The 21,985-nt window shown below is 38.9% G+C and overlaps 2 protein-coding genes across 2 annotated transcripts; both read right to left on the bottom strand.

The window, feature by feature from the left end:
* Positions 1-1,856: 1,856 nt before the first annotated feature.
* LOC112169608 (glutamate receptor 2.2) lies at positions 1,857-6,716 on the bottom strand. The gene is made up of 5 exons (XM_024306665.2): positions 5,282-6,716; positions 3,830-5,169; positions 3,251-3,563; positions 2,713-3,119; positions 1,857-2,584 (listed from the first exon to the last, which is right to left on the bottom strand). The coding sequence occupies exons 1-5, from the start codon at positions 5,565-5,567 to the stop codon at positions 1,991-1,993; spliced, it is 2,940 nt and encodes a 979-aa protein (XP_024162433.1). The 5' UTR covers positions 5,568-6,716; the 3' UTR covers positions 1,857-1,990.
* A 2,781-nt stretch (positions 6,717-9,497) lies between these two features.
* On the bottom strand, positions 9,498-14,495 carry LOC112173643 (glutamate receptor 2.8). The gene is made up of 6 exons (XM_040508626.1): positions 14,222-14,495; positions 13,776-13,790; positions 11,172-12,550; positions 10,769-11,081; positions 10,184-10,590; positions 9,498-10,073 (listed from the first exon to the last, which is right to left on the bottom strand). Exons 1-6 carry the CDS (start codon positions 14,493-14,495, stop codon positions 9,567-9,569), a joined length of 2,895 nt encoding a protein of 964 aa, XP_040364560.1. The 3' UTR covers positions 9,498-9,566.
* Between the last annotated feature and the right edge of the window lie 7,490 nt (positions 14,496-21,985).

The following is a 21,985-nucleotide window of genomic DNA, read 5'->3' as shown; positions in this document are numbered from 1 at the left end:
TCTCCCACATTGCCATGTATTGCCACGTGTCTGTCCTTCATTCTGACAGTTTCCTTCCTTTGTAGGGCGGTTTTATAGACCAAAACGTCGATTGTGTCCCTTATTTTTAGGGTTCCCTCTTGAACTCTCTTAGTTCCGATAGGCCTTGAATTATAATTCTTCACGAGGATATTATCATGTTTTTCAGCTATAGATATAACATTAATTACTGATGAAACCTCGTGATCCATCCAGTATTGTATTCGGTTTGATATTGCTTTGATACCAATATTGCTAAGACGGGGAAGGTGGAGAGAGTTTTCTCAATTAGCTCTTGCTCTGTGACAGGTTGTCCACAAAACCTCAACATGGTTTTGAGGCGTAGAGCTTCTGAATTAAATTCAGCAACAAACTTAAAGTCGGCGAATCGTAGATTGCTCCATTGAACTTTCAAGTCGGGGAGGAGGGAGTCCTTGACATTGCCAAAACGCTCTTCTAGCGCAACCCATAATTCTCTAGCATCCTTGATCGCCATGTACTCCAATCGGAGTGATTTATCCATGTGGCGTCTCATCAAGATGAGGGCGGTGGCATTATTTGTAGCCGTGCGCTCAAATAAGAGCTCAAGGTTTGGTGCCTGAATTACAGGAAGAATCCCTTTTGAAGTGAGGTGGTTCTCAACATTTGTGACCCAACTATGATATTTTGAGCTAGTTGAGTCAAGTATAGGAAAGTCAAGCTTCGGCTTTGACATCCTGAAATAAGAAGAAGAAATATATTAGTTTCGGAGTTAAAAACTTCCACGAAAACTAAATAATAAGATTTCCGAGCTTATGCTACCAAGAAATCGATTTTCAAGAATGATTGGATTAGACCGAAACAATGATGCTTAATATGGTCATAAAACGATGCTTGCGGAAGCTCTTAGTCCGAAGTCTTACGAACGCTCTTAGTTCGTTAATAGCGTCAATTCCCACAATTCCGCTTTTCAAGAATCGAACCCACGTTATAAGAAAGGTGGGATGTAGAAGAAGGGAGGTTGCAAGTCCTCGAGAAAAAGAAAGAGAAATTAAAGTACGGAAAGTGGGAACTTTAATGTAAATACTTACTTGGTTAATTGAAGCTTGAAACTTAAAAAACTTGATCTTGGAGTTGTTGTAGCTTTGGTGAAAAGAACCTTGGATAGTTTGAAGGTGTGCGGCAAACGTGTAGGCAGTAGTGAGTAGTAGCTGCCGAAGGGGGAAGGGCCAAGAGAAGCAGCTTATTGTGTAGGGGCAGCAGTTCGAAGGCTAGCAGGGCTAGCTGAGTTGCGGCAAGGCTGCAGGGGCAGCAGCGCGGCGGTGCAAGGCTGCAAGCGCACGGGCGCGCAGGCGGGCAGCAGGGAGCGCAGGAGTGCGTAGCGTGGGGCACACGCGGGGTAGGCTGCGGTGATGGCTCGGCTAGCTTGAGCTAGGGGCTGCGGTAAATTTTGGTGAGAAGAGTTTTCGGGTTTTCGGTTTTTGTTTTGTGGTTAGAACTCGTGATGATAACGTGTTTAAGTAAAAGAGAATTCAAGAGAGAATTGTCTTTCATTATTGAGAATAGGAGCCCTATATATAGGGATTACAAAGTACATGTTCTAATGTTACAAGGAAAACTAATCCGACTAGAACCAGGAATTCTAGAACCTTCTCTCCTATTACAACCATGAAACTAATCCTAGTTTGAATAGGTACACATAAGCCAATTTCCTTCAACATGGGAAATTTTGTCCATTTATTTTCAGGATACGGGTCAAAACATGAATATTCCTTCTCAGATGAACTATGGGGCTTCAAACAATTAGTTAAGAAATACTTACAGAACAAGGTGAAGCTAAACAGAAAATATGTGCCTGGGTATGTAAGAGTTAAAAAAGGTCTTATCAAAAACTACGAGAATGAATTGGATAGAAGTGGGTCTGGTCTTGTTATGCGACCTTTCTTCTGTCTACTTAGATAATAAATGATGTAATGTATGTATGTGACACTGATCAATTGTATTCTTGAGCTGTGTTAGAAGTAGTTCTATGCATTTCTTGAACTGTGATCGCAACCTCAGTAGTTGAAGGGAGTAGTTCGTCTGAAGGCGCTTCAACAATTGAGCTTATTTGTTGATCTCCAATAAACAAAGAGTTCATCTGATCAGTGTGATCCGAATTGTGGTGGACTAAAGTTCCTGGGAAGTTGTTTGGTGAGTCCATAACTGCATCTCTTTGTCGATTACTCCTTTTGTAAGTGTGAGAGTCGAGGTCTTTTTCAATGAAAATTTTGAACAGAGCTCGGATCTTTCTCCATGTTGAGGGTTCTGAATCAGCTGGTTGCACTAACACGAACCTATGCTTATAAATGAAGGAAGCTACAAATATAATTATAGCAAGTACTGAAGCCAAACCGGCAATGAGGAACAAGACCCAAAAGCTACCAAGCCCACGACTATTGCTAGAAACTGTTGCATCACTTGAGTCTTGACAATTGGATTCTTTCTTGAACCATTCCTTTTCAAGATTCAATACTTCGTCTCCTCCGGTCATGTTTAGGACTGCCTGTGAAACATCGGCTACAAGTGGGGAACGTTTCGGAAACACCTGTAATGTCATCCCAGCAAATTATGCAAACATATCATACACATACATGAATTATATATAGGCAGATAAGAGAGAATCAAATTTTCTCATTCACTATGTAATGTAGGCAGATAAGAGAGAGATCTTACAAAGGCAAATCCATCAGTTTTAAAGATGGGTCCAATCATGGTATATTTAAAACAATATTTGGCAAGAAAAAGCTTCATCTTGGGGGTTCCATGAACAAAAGCAGCAATACCACCATTCACAGTCCCTTTTGAAAGAGCTTCATCAATTTCTTCCATTGTTTCAAAATTCTTGAGCTTAGAATCATCAAAACCTACTTGTTTCAAGAGATCGTAAACAAAAGAATTTTTTATGTAGCCTACATTATCCTGATGCCTTACTAGAACCTCTATGTCAGTAACTGTTGGCTGCAGTTGTTCAACTGTATACAATGACGATAAACTGGCTGTGTAGTTTATGGTCAATATAAGCACAACAAAAACCCAGATAATCATAACGAATCTAGCCAAGTTGCTAACAAGTCTCTCTCCTGTAAATTGCAGATGGAAGTTGTTAATTAAAAAGAAATATAAGACCTGAAAACTTATGAAAACGAAGTTTAATAAATGCAGCTAGTAAAACCTATTGAACTTTAGTAACTAGATTAGAAAGAGAGATTACTATGTGCAAACACCATGGTTGAGCACGAGAACCAGACACTGGTGCCAACTTGATGTAAGAGAGGGCCACGGAATTCTTTATTAATTCGATGTTCAAGAACCCAAACCACAAAACCAATATAGACAAAGAAAAAACAAATTGTTAGCCACAGGTCCCATGTCCAAGGCTTCAAGAAAGCCAATACATGTTTGCTCTTGAAGTCGATGACTGGCACAACCATTGCTACACCAGATTCTGAGTATGGCATTGTAAAGTCCACATATAATGACCTGTCTGCTCTAATAGTTGTATCTCCCACCACAGCATCAAAGTTCTGTAAAGTAATAAGGATATTTATCATCTCAGCAAAAGAAAAAAATGAAAAAATGAATGCTCATTCTTTTTTTTCTTTTCTTTTTTTGATAAAGGAGGCCAAAGAGACAACAGTTTAATCCAGTATCTGAAGCTCAGAAATTTCACAAATGTACAATTTGAAAAACACAAAAAAAAAGAAAAAAAAAAGGAACTTGACGAATGTATAATTGTATATGCATAATATGATCATGACTTCGCTTATTCTAATAAAAGCATAGAATTTACCCCAAGATATACTTGATAGCACAACTGATTGTAAGTGCCGGCACTGGTGCCATCAGGGTTTGCAAAGGGAATGAACTCATAAGAAAGAGCATATGGTAATAGTCTCACTGCAGCCTTAAATACATCAACACTGAAGCCTGTGACAACCGTTGTGTTGGTTCTGTCTTTTGCTACCTTAACAAACTCAGTAAAATCAACCTTGACAGGAACTCCAATTCTCAATTTCTTTCCTTTTGTTGGGAATTCCCATCCTTTGGGAACAGATAGAGAATCTCCCGGCCACCTAATAGGTCCAAAGTCAAATTTGGAACTTGAAATTTTCCTCGAGCCTGCTGATGAATTCAATGTTTTCACAAGGCCTTTGAGTGTCCAAAATCCAATTGTTCTTGCTCCACCGCCATTCACACTGACTATCTGAAAATTTGATGAGTTGCGTTTCCCACCAACAACCGTGAAATGTCCAGCTATCCCTTCAAATCTAGCAGTTGACAGAGCTCTGAGAAGTTTTGGCCCATATTGAGAGACTGGAAAACCTTCAAGATCTGTCGAGTTGATGGAAGCAGCATTTGACTCTTGGAAGGGAAAGCTAGTTGGAGTTCCAATTACTTGTTCAATTGCCATGGCCACTGCAAAAACAGCATCATAAGCCCAAAGTCCAAAAACATCCAATTCAGCACTAATGGCTGGATTGTGTGTATGGAATTGCTGTTTCAACCGTATCTTGAGTTCGTCAAGCTCTGGTGTTAGTGGAACAAAAGTTTGTACACCCAGTACACCTTGCATGGAATCAATGACAGTAGAATTTTGTGACTGTAATCTATTAAGTATCTCATTAGTAGTGAGCCATACATACCCTTTACTCATCATCCCAATCTCTTTTGCCTTGACAAATAATCTAGAGGATAGATCAGTTGTCATGTGGACAATGAAGACTCTGGTTTCCATTGTCATCAACTTGGAAAGTTCTTGAACTATTTGACCATCAGTGGCTGATGAGGGAATGACACTTCGGTATGGGACACGAGCATTTACCTCATGCAAGGCGTCAGTTAAGTATGGTATGATTCCCTCCCCATACTCAGTTTCTATATAGATAGGCACGACTTGTCTCCATCCAAAGGCTTGAACAATTGCACTAATGGCTTCCACTTGGGATGAGTCAGTTTGTGCAAATTGAAAGAAATAGGGGATCCGGAGAGAAGTAAGAGAAGGGCTTGTAGCAGAAAATGATATAATAGGTACATGAGCCTGGTTTCCAAAATTAATGACAAAGCTCGTCTGCATGGATGTCACTGGCCCTATGATGGCTTTCACTCGTTCATTCTTTATCAGATCTAGAGCTGCATCTCGATGGAAAAGATAGAATCATAATTTGAAAATGAACAAGCATGAATCTTACAGACGAAAATCAAAAGATATAGTATGATCATAATAACAATAGATAGAGAGAACCTGCAGCAGCTGCACTGACAACACTTTCTCTGCAGTGCCTAGTGTTCAAAACAAGCCTAGTGTTGTAGTGAGCATGAGTAGCATAGAAGTCTGCGAGAGCCATTTTCATGCAACGCAACCAAATATCCTTGGTCAATGAATACTTAAGGTCATCGAGAACAACCCCCACATTCACTGGGATAATGGTTTCAGATTGTGCCAGGGCTAAGGAAACCCATGAACAGAAAGTAAAGAGGAAAAAGATAGAGATAAGAAGGTGAAGGTTGGTATGGTTCTTCTTCATCATATTTGGAATCTTTAGAATGCCTTAATCTGGTTTTGTACTAAGGTCACACCCAAATGATGGTAGAATAACAACAACAAACAACCCATTATATACGTAGGCATTGGAAAGCTTTAAATGCAGAAAGAACAGACACTACTTGTGTTTGGTCTGATGTAAACATAATTGAAAAATGAGTTCCATCAAGGACATCTGACAAAATTGGAAAAATTCTTAGAAAACAAGCATGCTATCTGCAGGAGGATGAGGAAAACTTCAAATTAAACAGAGTAAAATAAACCAAAAGTAATTGACACTCTGACAAGATCATATACTTAAAATAGTGTATCGTACAATATAACTTTGAGAGAAAGACAAAGAAAGGATCAATGCTACAAAAGAGGAAGTCATAGCAATTGACTAACGGTTTCGTTTGGCAATAATGGAATAAACAAAGGATAACAAGACTAGTGTAACATTACCAGGAAATTTCTCAAGGACTCGGAGTGCAGTATTGCTGAACTAGTTCAAAGTTCAAACATAACAAACTAAATTGACATCAAAACGTAAAATTCTTCTTGGTGAGCAGAACAGGACTAGTGTTGGTGAACATTACAATCTCAATTTCTTACGGTATATTTCTAGAAAGTCCTTATGAAGAATTAGTCTTTGTTATTACGGAAGATTAGCTTGTGAATACTCTCCAAGATTTTATTTGGCAATTACGGAATAAGAAGGGTACAATTTGTAGAACCCGTTGGCCTAGTCTTCTAAACAATGTTTCAAGCATAACATCCAGGAAACTCCACAAACTCAGAGAATGGTACTAGTTGAAGATAAAATTTATGATGAAGAAATTATGACAGAAAGAAAATAACGGAGTTGAAACTTGAAAACTGGAATTACAATCGAAAAAGACTTGGTCTTGATATTCATGGTTCACCAGAGTAAGACTGTAAGAGATTCAAAGAGTCAGGTCAAAGCAGTACAGAATTAATCTAAACGACAGCGACTCGGTTACTTATCTTAACGGAGACACCGTAGTGCTCCAGCTATCTTGGCGGGTGTTTGACTTTTTGACGGTGGCAGCCGGCGTTGACCTATCGGAGACTGCAAGAAAGTGAACGTTTGTTGCGGGGTTTATGCAAACTTGGAGGAGCGTGAACAGTGACGATGAAGATAAACCCCAATAAAAAAAATGGGGCTGCTCTTATGTTGAAATGGGCTGACATTGAGATATGGGCTTGGTCTCTGCATTTCATTTTCTCAATGTGACGACTGACGACTGATCTATACATATGGAACACTTCCTCTCTATTTACACATACAGAGTCACGGTCCTCATGGAGTGGTTCTGTGCATTACTTGGACTGTGACAACATCCTAGTAGCTGCAGCAACTTCTTCCGAAGATTCATCAATCTTGCGGTTGCTCTATATTGGAAACAGAATCTGAATCTGTATGGTTTGAATTGTGGTGGAGTACTGGACTTTTTGGGCAGCTGCTGGTCGACGAGGCCTTAACCGCAACTAGTGGTTTGCTTGCTTTGAAAGGTATGACAGCTGAGGTCTTTCTCATTGAAAATTTCAAACATGGCTCGGATCTTTGCTGATGTCGAGGGGTTTTGAATTGGCATCCGAGTGCATCAACACGTGCCCTGTGCCTGTAAATGTACGAAGATACGAAATATGATGAGAGCTAGTGTTGAAACAAACCCGACCAAGAGGAAGAGGACCCAAAAACTATATGCATATTAGTGCCAACACTATTAGAAACCTTGGTATTCAGATCTTGACAGTTGCTTTCCTTCCTGAACCATTTGTTTTGAATGTTCAATATTGCCTGTGAAACATCAGCTAACAGAGGGGGATCGGATGTTTAGTAAACGTACACCTGCAAATTCACCTCGACCACAAAATTAATACACAATTACAGTCGCTATGCTCTGTTCGTTGAAGGTGATTTCTGCTAACTGGGAAGGCTGTTTGGAGGGAGGAATGAAAGCTGGCAATAAAGTCTATGAAATTTTGTATCGAATCAGGGCTTGAATCCATTACATAAGAAATACCTAGATAACAAGGTGAAGCGAAATAGAAAATATGTGCTTGGTAGTATAAGAGTTAAAAATTAATGGTCTTATATACAAAACTACGAGAATGAATTAGATACAAGTCTGGTCTTGTCTGCATACACAACAAGGAAATGTATTTGACATTCAATTGTATTCTTGAGCAGTGTTAGAAGTAGTTCCATGCATTTCTTGAACTGTGATGTCAACCTCAGTAGTTGAAGGAAGTAGTACGTCTAAAGGTGCTTCGAAAATTGAGGTTGTCTGCTGCTCTCCAACACATGAAGAGTTTGTTTGATCAGTGTGATCCGAATTGTGGTGAACTACTGTTCCTGGCATGGGAAGTTGTTTGGTGAGTTCATTACTGCATCTCGCACTTTCCCACTCCTCCTGAAAGTGTGAGAGTCAAGGTCTTTTTCATTGAAAATTTTGACGAGAGCTTGGATCTTTCTCCATGTCGAGGGTTCTGAATCAGCCGGTTGCACCAACTTGTCCCTGTGCCTATGAATGAAAAAAGCTATAAACATGATTAGGGAGAGTATTGAAGCCAACCCGGCAACGAGGAATAGGACCCAAAAGCAACCAAGGCCAAGACTGTTACTGCAAACATTTGCGCCACTCGAGTCTCGGCAACTGGATTCGTTCTTTAGCCATTCTTTTTCAAGTGTCATTATCTTTTCAAGTTTCATTATCTTGTCTCCTCCCGTCATGTTTACGATTGCCTGTGAAACATCGTCTACAAGTGGGGAACTTTTTGGAAACACCTGTTATGTCATCCCACCAAATTATATAAACAAAGTCATTCACTGGGATGGTTTTGTTATATATGTGGGATGGCCAAGCAAATCCATGAAGAAAAAAACAAGACAAAGATACAAAGAGCAAGCTTACTAAGAAGGGTGGTTTTTTTGGATCATATTTCAATCTTTGAAGCTGTTTAGTCTGACCCTATATTCATTTCTACTTTCCATTATTTAAGAATTCTGAAGTCCTTATATGCTAAACGATCCTTATTCTTTTATATTCCATATTAGGTAAGAACAAACAAACCTGTGATTAGTTCGATGTTGTCTTAGTCACTAAATCTGGTCAGAACCAAGTCATATTCACTAAAAAGCCAAATACAACAATCCACAAAACTAGTTGAGTTTGCTGACGAGAATTCAAGCAAAGAGTCTCAAAAAGTTTATAAACATTATCAACAATATTCAGAACTCATGTAAACCCATATAATTTTGACTCAAATGCACTAAAGTTAATAGGTAGTCGACTAAATATCACTGAAAAGATAAACTTGGAGGAACCTTCTATCAAAATTTCACACCATGTGTGGGATTGGATCGATGGAAGAGATAGAGACATAACTTGTTACTTGTCCTATGTTTTTTAAGTATTAAATGGTAACAATTGTAGAATAACATTTCTAGCCGATGTCTCAAGCATATTGGAAGAATATTTTACAGATATTTTACAGACTTAGAATCACGTTCATACCAATCAGAGTGCACATCTGGCAACTGTTCAAGTTTACCAAATCCACATAAAATCCTAAAGTTAAATATTGTTCAAGAACAAGATTAATGTTACAAGTGCACTCTTATTGGCCACCAGCACCCTAGGATTGTTCAATTCCAAAATCAAGTAGGGAACAAGATCAAGCTGTGGCTTAGTTGAGCCACACAACTTTCTAATAACCGAAGCAGAGTGTCACCAATTGTTTTTACTTACAGATATCACTCGTCATTCTATTCCTGAATCAATTTATAATTTGCAATCAAATATTATAATGATATAACTACATATATAATTAATTACATATAACATTAAGGAAGATTAATATACAGTGCTACTTCTATCAATTAATATACAATCATGTGTAACTAGCCGAGAAATCATATCAATTACTAAATTGGGGAACCTAGGAGTACCTCTCTGTCTCTAAGGATGCTCAATAGCTAATTCAATCTCTCTGGTTGATTGACCATTAGTGGGAGTGTGGGACTCAAATCACCATGCTCAGGAGAAGATGTTGTCTGCTCCGAAAACACATTATGCGCTTCAGTGTGGTTTGAATAGCTTGATGGACTTGAGGGACTAAATTGCAGTCCACTCTTCTTAAAGGTATGGCTGCTGAGGTCTTTTTGGTCATAAATTCTTAACATGACAAGAACTTTTCTCCAAAATGAAGATTCTGAATCCAAGCGAATGTCCTTGTGTTCATACAAGAACATGGCAACATATATGAGGAGAGCCAACGATGAAGCAACCCCAGCAATGAGGAAGAGGCCCCAAAAACTCTCGAGGCTAAGACTGTTGGACGAGACATTGTTGTTGCTTGTGTTTTGACAACTCTGTTGTTTTTTGAACCATCTATCCTCAATCTTGTCCATTTCACCTCCCTCATTCACATTTAAGATTGCCCTTGAAACATCGCGAGCAAGAGGTGAGTCTTTTGGGAAGACCTGTCAAGTTCAAAAATTAAAGAAAACAAAGTCAGAGAGAGATCACAAAGGAAAAAACATGTATACTCGGACAGAGATCACATAGGCGAGAAAATAAGTAAGTTACTTACAAAGGCAAAACCATCAGCTTTGAACGTTGGCTCAACCATGGTGTATTTCGAGCAATAAGTTGCAAGAAACAATTTCATATAGGGGGTCTCGTCGAATGCAGCCGCTATCCCATTATTTGCAGTCCCATTATGAAAAAGTTCGTTCAATTGTTCAACAGTATCATAGGTCCTGAGCTTATTATCCTGAAATCCTAGCTGTTTCAAAATCCCATAAACAAACGAACCTGATTGGTAGCCAACATTGTCCCCATTCTTCAGAAGCAAGTTTACGTCAGTAACAGTTGGTTGGAGCTGTTGAACTGTTAATAGTGATGTTAAACTGGCGGTGTAACTTTGAGTCAATATGAGGACGACGAAACACCATATGATCACTACAAACCTAGCCAAGTTGCTCACTACCCTTTCCCCTGTGACAAAAGATAAAAAAGAAACAATGGAATGAGTCAATGAGCAGTTAACGATGAGTCATAGAAAGTTGAATAACAAAAAGTAGTATAATATTCAAGGGAAAGGAATGTTGCTTTGGTTAGTATGTTTTACAAAGCAATTATAACCATCACTACGGATTAAGATAAAGGAACTCACTGTGTGTGAAAACCATGGTTGAGAAGGAGAACCAAAAGCTTGTGCCAATCTGGTGAAGTGGAGGCCCTCGGAAGTCTTCGTTAATCCGATGTTCTAGAACCCATACCACAAAACCAATGAATATGAAAAAACAACCACTTGTTACCCAAAGGTCCCTAGTCAAAGGCTTCAAGAACACCCATGCATTTTTATTTTTGTTATCTTTTATGGGCACAATCATGGATACCCCAGATTCTGTGAATGGTAATGTAAAATCAATATACAAGGACCGGTTTTCTCGAATAGTTATATCTCCCACAGCAGCATCATATTTCTGTCCAGTAAAAAGTGCCATTGTTTCAGTGAATAAATTGCCTAATCTGCTATGCATAAATTGAAATAAATAAATATACAAGAGTCTTACCCCAAGAAACACTTCATTGACCAAATCATTGTAATTACCAGCACGACTCACACCATCAGGCTTTGCAAAAGGGTAATACTTATAATCTATATCATAAGGTAATGCCTTTTTTACAGCTTCGAAGACATCTATGCAGTATCCACCCACCTTGTTTGTGTTACTGCTCGAATCATGTGTGACATTCACAAACTCCTTGAACCCACTCTTAATTGGAACTAAAATCTTCAACTTCGTCCCACTTGTAGGAATCTCCCAACCTTTTGGGGCAGAGTTGGAGTCTCCAGGCCATATAATAGACCCAAGACTAGTATTCGAGGTAGAGTATGAGCTGTTCATAGTGGTTTTGGAATTCAAGCTTCTCACAAGTCCATTTTCTGGTGTCCAATACCCTACCACCTTCTCTCCTTTACCATTCACATTAACAATCTGAAGAGTTGATGATTGTAGCTGCCCATTTAGGAGGCTAAAACGCCCTGAAAGCCCTATGAAATTAGTCCTTGACAGTGCTTCCACTAGTCGAAGACCAATTTCCGACATTCCAATCCTCTCCAAATCATTAGAACTACCAGAAGAATTCACCTTCTGAAAGCCGAAGCTTTCATTACTACTCGTCACTACCTCCTCAACTGCCATGGCCAATGCCTTGGCAGCATCATGAGCCCAAAGTCCAAACACACCCAAATCCACATCATCAACACCTGGATTGTCTTGCTGGAACTTCCTCTTCCACCTAACCCTAAAATCCTCGAGCTCATTTGTACTTGGCACATAGGGTTTCAAACCCAAAGCCCCTTGCATATTTTCCACCACGGAACCGAAACTAATATAGCTAAACATGTTGAACATTCCATCGGTCATTATCCAAACATAACCTTCATCCATCATCCCAATCTCCTTAGCCCTCTCGAAAACCCTAGTACCAAGTTCAGGCAGCATGTGGACGATGAAGACCCTTGTCTGCATGGCCATCAATTTCAAAAGCTCCGTTTCGATCTGGTCATCGTCGGCCCTTGACGAAAGTACGGCCCGGTAAGGGATTCGGACGTCGAATTGTTGTAGAGCATCGGAGAGGTAGGGGATGACCCCCTCGCCGAACTCGTTGTCTACGTAGATGGGGACGACTTGTCGCCAACCGAAAGCTTGGATTAGGGCGCTTATGGCTTTGACCTGCAACGAGTCGTTTTGAGCGGCGCGGATGAAGTACGGGGAGCGGATTGAAGTGAGAGATGGGCTTGTGGCGGAAAATGAGATCGTAGGGACATGGGATTTGTTTCCGAGGCTTATAACGAAGTTGGCCTGCATTGAAGATTCTGGGCCTATGATGGCTTGCACTTCAACATTATTTATTAGGTCCAGAGCTGTTAATAAAATTGAAAAAGCTGAGTTAGATGTTTTGAGAATCTAGATACACATTCACGCATCAAATATTTGTGAGTCTTGCATAGGGCTGTTACTTGATCGGTTCGAATCGGTTATAGGTATTACCAACTTCAAAACCAAAGCTTTCGGTTTCAAAATTGAGTTACCAATTACCAACCAAAATTTTCGGTTTTTAATCATAACTACCAAATTCGGTATTTCGGTTTTCAGTATTACCAACTTTAGAACAACTAATTCTTTGTAATTAAAATTAGAATGAACAAAACTAGGTTTTTCAATTTTATAGTCATAAACTTTGTACTCATCTTCTAATTATAGCTTTCTTTTGTATATATGACATCAAGTTTGAGTCATTTTTAATAAAACTAGGTTATTTAACCATCTCTAACTAAGTTACTTAAAATACATGTACTATTAATGTAGTATATGTAGTAATGTTCATACTATTATGAAAATTTATATGTTTATTTCTTAATATACATGTATGTGTATTGAAAACCATAGTATATAAAGCTACTATTTAGATAATCGGTAGATTCGGTATTTACCAAAACCAAACCAACTTTTTCAGTAATTTTCGATTTCGGTTTTATCAGTCTCGGTTACCAAAAAGTCAGTTTACCAAACTTAAAATATCGGTTGGTATTCGGTCAGTTTGGTGATTACCAAACCAAGTGGCAGCCCTAGTCTTGCACATTATATTTTTATTTAAATTAATAAATATTTAATAACATTTTTTTAATTTTGTATTAATATTATAAATTGATAATTAGGTCAATTTCATAAATATTTAAAAATATTAGGTCAAGTTTATACTTTTAAAGATTTTATATTTATTTTTCAACTTGAGAAAGATTTTTTTTAATATTATAATAATTAGAGTCTAATTAATAGACTAAAAAATTAAAATTTTAGGATAAAATTAATTGCCAGAATAATGTTATGTAACTTAGAGAAAAATAATTTTCGAGATTTTAAGGCAAATTAATTTAATAAGAATTATACTTAATTATAAATAATTAATACAGATAAAGCCTATTTGTATCAGAGGATATGTAGGGATGGTGTGTTTCTATTTTCTTACGTTTTGTTTCCCTATATAGCAACTCAACATTTTCAAAAGCATTAATTAACAAACAAAATTCATAAATAGTATGTCACGGTTCCAAAAAAATTAACAAACTTAGCAACTAACTTTTCATCACGTCTATGTGACCCGATTACAATTAGTTATAATAGCTCTTCAGCTAAATGAAAATTTCTAATTCCAAACAAAAAAAAATCTAACATTTTTAATTTGTAAGTGAACTGTAGTACATATCGTTGTATATATATACGTAATATAGAAGAAGAACCACAGCCATGGAGTTCAAACTTTCTAGAACTTCTACAAAAATCCAAACGGATTCATTACTAAAGTCAAGATCGATCTAGTACTGGACAGCTGGTATGACTAATTATACCAATTTCATCCAATATTTGTCGTGCGTGTTGAATTCGATCCTGAAAACCCTAAAAAATAGACCAACGTCTTATACATTGAAGAACAAATTACGAAAATGATGGAAGAGTAATATGGCAGTGAAAGAATTAATGGAATGAAGGAAGAACTCGATAAGAATTAATTCACAGATCGAAAAACACCAGAGAGAGAGAGAAATAGAACTAACCTGCAGCAGCTGTAAGAACAACGTCTGTGTGTGAGTTCCTCTGGTGCAGAAGCAGCCTGGTGGTGTAATTGGGATGAGAGGCATAGAAGTCAGAGAGCGACATGTTGATGCAGCTCAGCCCCATCTTCCCAAACCCCGTATCGAAATCAAGAACCACCCCGACTCCCACATTCACCGGATTATTCTGTGCCGCCACGGCCGCGAAAATACTAGAGAAGACTAAAAAGAGAGAATAAGAAAGAGAGATGATATGAATATTCTTGATCATCTTCATCGTGTCTGAATATTCTCTCCCTCGGAAAGTCTCAGCAGTTATATGTAGCACTTATAAAATACCTAATTGTTGGAGGGTACGTAAGGTATTGGTTAGTGTATTATTGAAAGGGCTTGTCTGGGTTTTATATATATAGACTTTTATATAGGAGCAAGTGCAGAACTAAACTAAGTGATAGAAGATATACAATTCATTACTGGCTGCTTGAGAGTATATGTAATTTTCACGCTGTTAAACTGTCAGCAATCAACACAACTGTCTGTGCATCCTTTTCTTCCCGGTGAAGGAAATATGTTCGTATTAGTTTGCCACGTCATAGGAATGGGATGTGTTTGGACTTTGGACTCTGAAGTCTAGTCGAATTGAAGAGAGAATGTCAGCCCACCCAATACGTTAATTAGTCGCACTTGAGATTTTATTTGGCAATTACGGAATAAGAAGGGTACAATTTGTAGAACCCGTTGGTCTAGTCTTCTAATCATTGTTTCAACTTTCAAGCATAATATCCAGGAAATTCCACAAACTCAGAGAATGGTACTAGTTGAAGATAAAATTTATAATGTGACAATGATGAAGAAATTATGACAGAAAGAAAATAACGGAGTTGAAACTTGAAAACTGGAATTACAATCGAAAAAGATTAATTGGTCTTGATATTCATGGTTCACCAGAGTAAGAGATTCAAAGAGTCAGATCAAAGCAGTACAGAATTAATCTAAACGACAACGACTTGGTTACTTATCTTAACGGAGACACCGTAGTGATAAAGTAATCTGAGGTTCACATCCAAAACCAATTGACTATGGATGGAGTGGCCCAAACCCTTATAAACTCATAGGTAAGGTCCTATTTTTCCCATGTGGGATGTATATATTCTCAACACGCCCCCGCACGTGTGGCGAATTTTCAAGCCATACACGTGGACAACTTTTGGGTGACGTGGAGCCCGTGTGGCCGTTAGGCATGCACACGTGGGTAACCCGCTCTGATACCATGATAAAGTAATCTGGGGTTCACATCCAAAACCAATTGGCTATGGATGGAGTGGCCCAAACCCTTATAAACCCATAGGCAAGGTCCCATTTTTCCCATGTGGGATGTATATATTCTCAACACGTAGTGCTCCGACTATCTTGGCGGGTGTTGACTTTTTGACGGTGGCAGCCGACGTTGACCTATCGGAGACTGCAAGAAAATGAAAGTCTGTCGTGGGGTTTATGCAAACTTGGAGGAGAGTGAAGAGTGAAGATGAAGATAAACCCCAATAAAAAATGGGGCTGCTCTTATGTTGAAATGGGCTTGGTCTCTTTGTATCTCTGCATTTCATTTTCTCAATGTGACGACTGATCTATACATACGGAAAATTTCCTCTCTATTTACACATACAAAGTCATGGTCCTCATGGAGTGGTTCTGTGCATTACTTGGACTGTGAGTCTGTGTCAACATCCTAGTAGCTGCAGCAACTTCTTCCGAAGATTATTCGATCTTGCGGTTGCTCTATATCAGAAACAGAATCTAAATCTGTATGGGTTGAATTGTGGTGGCATCCAAGTGCATCAACACGTCCCTGTGCCTATAAATGAACAAAGATAGAAAATACGACAGAAGTGCGTGTTCTTTAGCGTCCTTCTCAAGGCTCATGCTTATTCAGAGATCACCGTTCCGGTTTCAACTCGTGTGGTTGGATCATCCAAGTTTTCTTTCTTTGGTGACAGATGTATGGCAGAGTGTTCAATTCTATGGCAATCTAATGTTTGTTCTGGCTTCTAAGCTTCAGACTCTTTATGAAATGTTGGTCAATTGTTAGTGTGGAGGTAGTCAGAGCTGTTCAGAGTTTTTTCACTAATGGTTACATTCTCCCCCATTTTAATTCAAACATAATGATCTTGATTCTGAAAGTTCCTGGAGCAGACTCAGTAACACAGTTGAGTCCCATTGCTATGGTGAATTTTGTTTTCAAACTTATCACAAAAATTATAGCTGACAGATTGGGAAATATTGCTGCTTGAATTATATCCCCAAACCAAAGTGCTTTTCTTAAAGGCCGCACTATTGCAGACCCTATTATATTGACTTCAGAGTGTATCAACCTTCTGGATCATAATTGCAAGGCTGGTAACATAGCAATTAAGTTTGATGTGCGAAAGGCTTTTGATACTCTAGACTGGGGATTTTCTGATGTTTTTCGGGATTGGATTAAAGCTATTCTAGGTTCTGCGCACTTGTCAATTCTGATAAATGGTGCAATGGAATAGTTCTTTTCCGGTTCGCTTGGAGTTCGTCAAGGCGATCCCCTATCACCTATTCTCTTTTGTCTTGCTGAGGAAGTATTGAGTAGGGGTCTGACCAAGCTAGTAGAAGATGGACATATTGATTTAATATCAGCTCCTCTTGGTATTACTCCGCCCTCTTATGTTCTTTTTGCAGATGATATTATGGTTTTCATGTGGGGTACCAAGCGTTCGATGAAAAATCTAATGCATTTTATGGAGGAATACGGCTTGAATTTAGGGCAACAAATCAACAAAGATAAATCATTAGTTTTCTTGGGGAAATATGCTTATCGTCGGTGTTTTATTATCCGGAAAATTCTTGGGGTCAAGCAAGGGTCTCTTCCTTTCACTTATCTTGGCGTCCCGATTTTCCAAGGTAGTCCCAAAAGAATATATTTTCAGGCCATCGCAAATAGAGTTCGGTGCAAATTATCATCTTGGAAAGGTTCTTTACTCTCACAAGCAGGTAGGCTACAGCTCATTCAGTCAATGATTCAAGGCATTTTGGTCTACAATTTTCAAATTTATGAGTGGCCAACGAGCTTACTTCGTGACCTTCAATCTTGGATTAGGAATTTTTTCTAGACAGGTGATCCATTAAAAAAAGGCATGCCTCTTGTAGCTTGGCGTCATTGTTGTAAATCCAAGGAGGAAGGAGGTTTGGGACTATTTGATCTCTTTGAGGCGAATCATATATGCTCTTCTAATAACAAGGTGTTGGGAGGTACTCTCTTCTTCTTCTCCGGCTTCTGTCTTGATGCGAGCTCGATTTTTGAAGGAATATTTTCAGCTTATAAAATCTTACAAAAGATCCTCAGTTTGATTGGGTATCAAAAAGGTTTGGCCTACATTCTTTAATTCACTACAATGGTGTGTTGGGGATGGCAGGAAAATCTCATTTTGGCTAGATAATTGGCTGGGTGAGCCTCTGGCTTCTACTATTGGAGTGAGTGGTTATGTTCCTCTTCAAGCCAAGGTGCACGAGTTTATTGTGGATTCACACTGGGTTATTCCGGCAGATTTTAATGCTTCATTCCCTTAAGTTGCAGAGAAAATACATCAAATTGCTTTGCCTATGGAAGACATGTCTGACTCACTTTTATGGCCAGGAACATCCTCCTCAGGAACTTTGATAGCTAAGGAAGCCTTTATGTTCTTTTCAAATCATATTGATCGTCGAAATTGGGGTAAGGTTATCTGGGACAAAACAATTCAACCACACAGAAGCCTTGTTGTTTGGAAGGCTCTTCATGGACGATTACTAACGGATGATACTTTACAACGGCGAGGTTTTTCCCTCCCATCTCATTGCTCTTTATGTGGTAGCCATGCTGAGTCGGATGTGCATCTTCTTCTACGCTGTCCTCAAGTTGTGGCGTTATGGAAATGGGTTTGCCTTCTTTTTTCTCATTCTTTCTCCCCTTGGAATGCTCTTGAGGACATGTTTTTTGGAGCTTCTGTTTCTGCTCTCTCTAAGCATAAGCGTCAGCTTTGGTTTCTGGTAACTTGCAACCTAATTTGGTATATTTAGATTACTAGGAATCTGCTGCGTTTTGAAGGTAAGGATTTTAATGTGCTGGTTTCCCAACGTCATCTTCTGGGATTATTCAAGGAGTCTGCTATGCATTCCTTCCATCCCTACAATAAACATGCAGACGTTTCTATTTACTCTATTCTTGGTATCTCGCAATTGTCAGCCACTGCTCCCAGTTTCATTCCATGCTTTAATTCTTAAGAGGTGGCGCAAGTTTTTCTATGTCTTCAAAGGAGCAACTGTACTATGGAACACAAGGACAAGAAGCTGTTGTTGGTTTTGCCTGCATGCACAATTAAGTGAGCTTTTGTTTATCATTTCTAGTTAGAGAATCGTAAGATTTGGGAGGTCAGGTTCTGTCCCCCTCATTACTTGTACTGTTGAAGGATGTCGACATAATGTGTGCCTCTACAAACTAGGGTTTAGAATTGTAATAGGTATTCAATTGTAATCGGATTCTATTACCTTTTTGGGTACCTTGTAACTCCCTATTTAAAGGGCTCTTATTATCAATAATAGATACACAATTACGATTTTCCTACAACACGTTATCAGCACGAGCCCTAACCCTAGCCAAAAAAAAGAAAAGAAAAAACCTAAAACCCTAATCACCAAAAACTGCCGAAAACCTCCAGCTGCAAGCCTCCAGCCGCAAGCCTACTGCCGCAGCTCCTAGCCCACTCTAGCCTCACTTGCGCACCTGCCCCTGCAGCACCTACGCGCCCCTGCGCACGTATCCCTGCTGCCCCTGCAGCACCAACACACACCGACTGCATCCTTCTCCTTTCCTGTGCAGGTCAGTCTGCTTGCAGGCTCCGAAACCTCTTGATTAGGACCTCAGATCAAAATATTTCCTTCATTAAAGTTGTTCGTCTCTGCCTCTTCTATCTGATCTCCAAATTTCAGCCCCATTGGAGACGTTTTGAGACATGTACACCATTCAAAGTGGGAGCTGTTCAGAAGCAAACCTGCTGCAGAAACTGCTGCTTGCTGCTGTCCAAAACTACTGCAGAAACTGCTGCTGAACCTGCTGTATAATGCTGCCGCCGTTTGCTGCCACTTGTTGTTGCTGCTGCCTCAACACGCCTGCTCCAACACGCGCGTGTTCTCAAGCCCAGAACCATCACTTAAGTTTTTGTAATTAAAGTTGCTGCTTTCATGTATTTTAAATTCCTTTTATTTTCTGCAGAATTTTAGAATATATGAATATATGAACATGATTTTGAGTATTTAACAAGTGGAATTGTGGGGATTCACGCTTAACGAACTAAGAGTGTTCATAACCAATGAACTAAGAGTGTTCATAATTAAACGAACTAAGAGCGTTCGTAATCAATGAACTAAGAGCGTTCATGATATTCAGACTAAGAGCGTCTGCATTGTGACCATATTAAAACATCATTGTTTGGTCTAATCCAAAATTTCTTGGAAATAGGTTTCTTGGTAGCATTAAGGCTCGGAAACCTTATATTAGTTGTCGTGGAAGTTTTTACTCCGAAACTAATCTATTCTTCTTCATCTTTGAATGTCGAATGCAAACATGCAAAAACCCGACTTCACTAATCCAGATTCAAATGACATTTGTTATCACCGATGGGTAAATAACGTCAAGAATCACCTCACTACTAATGAGATTCTGTGGAGTAGAGCTCACAGAATATGAATTAATTGAGAAATCCTCTCAACCTTCCTCGTCTCAGCACTATTGGTTGCAAAGCAATATAGGCTTGTGTGCAATGCTAGATGGATTATGAGGTTTCATCAACTTATGTCATATACTGAGTAAGTTGACAACATACTCGTGAAAAACCATAATTCAAAGGCCCGTTAGAACTAAGAGCGTTCACGAGGTGAATTATAATAGCGCACCGAAAGAAGGACGCAAGGAGTGGAACCCTAAAGTTAGGGGACAAAAAAATGGACGTGTGGGTCCATACAACCGCCCTACAAAGGAAGGAAAACCACGAGATACATAGACACGTGGCAACATTGGCCAACGTGGGATCCATGGAGGATGTCTAAATGCACAAGGTGCATCTCAATTAATGGGTGAGGTAATGCTATAGATGTGGATCTTCAGAGCATTGGTTTAAGCGCTAGAATGCGAGTGAAAAAACAAAGCTGCACAATACAAGGTATATAAAAGATATGAGAGAGCATGAGGCTCATCTCGCAGTTGAAGGAGATGATGGAGATGACAATGACATCAATCTCATCATTATGGACTTCAAATCTGGCAAGGAAAACAACAATGATGATGCCGCAGATTTTGATTAAATAGTCTTTCATTTTCCAAGAATTATGTAATGGCAATTGTGCCTTAATGAATAAATGATATTTGGTTTTAACTCTTTCTCACTAGGCGTACTCAATTAAATACGATGTCTAGGAAAGTAATTGAGATTAGTGGTACTTAAGAGAGCCTCCCTCCACCGACATCTCTCTCTACTTCCCTGGTCATATTTGATTGGAATTACCAAAGGGATTGAGTGACTACAATTTGTCTACATTTTATTTTATTTGGATTAGATTTGATCAAGAAACTTTGATGTAATCGTTGGCTATTATTAATAAAGTGTCGATTCTTTTAATTTCGAGCTTTATTCACTTAGGTATGTTTCCCAGAGAGCTAGAATGCCTCGCGGATAGTGCTGCTACGCACATCATACTTTGACATAGGCAATTATTCCTTGGGATGATGCCTACTCAATCTTCTGTGACTATGATGGTAGGGCCATCACGATTGATTCATGGTCAAGGACCAGCTCATTGCCAAATGGCACATTGATTTACGTCACTGAAGCTCTCTACGCTTCTAGGGCCGGAGGTCCCCCTTTTGAGCTTTCAAGATATTAGAGCCAACAGTTTTCATGTGGAAACACATAGCGAGAATGGACATAAGTTCTTTTGCATTATCTCTAATGACTACGAGTATTAGAGAAGCTCATGTGTCGCTCTAGTGAGTTATATGTAACCACTATTCGAGTAATTGAGTCCAATAACGTCATAAGAGATGATTTTTGGGACATTGATTATACGCATTTATATGCGTGTAATTATATCTAAAACACTAGAAATAAGTTAATCCCCGTGTCAATTAATATGTAATTAATCTATTTTTATTATTTTGTAGAATAAGCGGAATTGTGCGGAAACGAGAGAAAGTGATGGGAAATTGAAGCAAAATGGAGTTTACGAGAAAAAAGATGAAATTGCGGGTCCAGTCAACCATCGTAAATGTCAGCAAGTGAAGTGAAACACGACTACTCCTTTGATGGTGGGTGTGAAAACATATTGAGATCGCGTGAAAGAGTTATATAATATATATATATATATATATATATATATATATATATATATATATAAATGGAGGGAGAATAGGGAAATAGAAAAGAAATAAAAAAATAAAAGAAGAATGATGAAATTGGCTACGTGTTGCTCTATTAATTAAGCATTGCTTAATTATACTTTGCTGCACCTTTTCTTTTCTCACGCACGTGGCACGAGGGAGCATCAATTTTCTCTTTCTCTCTTGCTGGCAGCCACACACCGAGAGGACATGCACCAATCAATCTCAACCATTAAATTCACACTTTCTCTTCTCCATCAAGGAGGGCCATCCATTTTATCCTCTATTGGAACACATGCAGCATATATATTCATTCTAACCTACAGTAGCCG

The sequence above is a fragment of the Rosa chinensis genome, chromosome 6 (genome assembly GCF_002994745.2).
Source record: "Rosa chinensis cultivar Old Blush chromosome 6, RchiOBHm-V2, whole genome shotgun sequence".
Lineage (NCBI taxonomy): Eukaryota > Viridiplantae > Streptophyta > Magnoliopsida > Rosales > Rosaceae > Rosa > Rosa chinensis.
The sequence above is the reverse complement of the archived record's forward strand: the minus strand, read 5'-3'. Positions and strand labels throughout refer to the sequence as shown.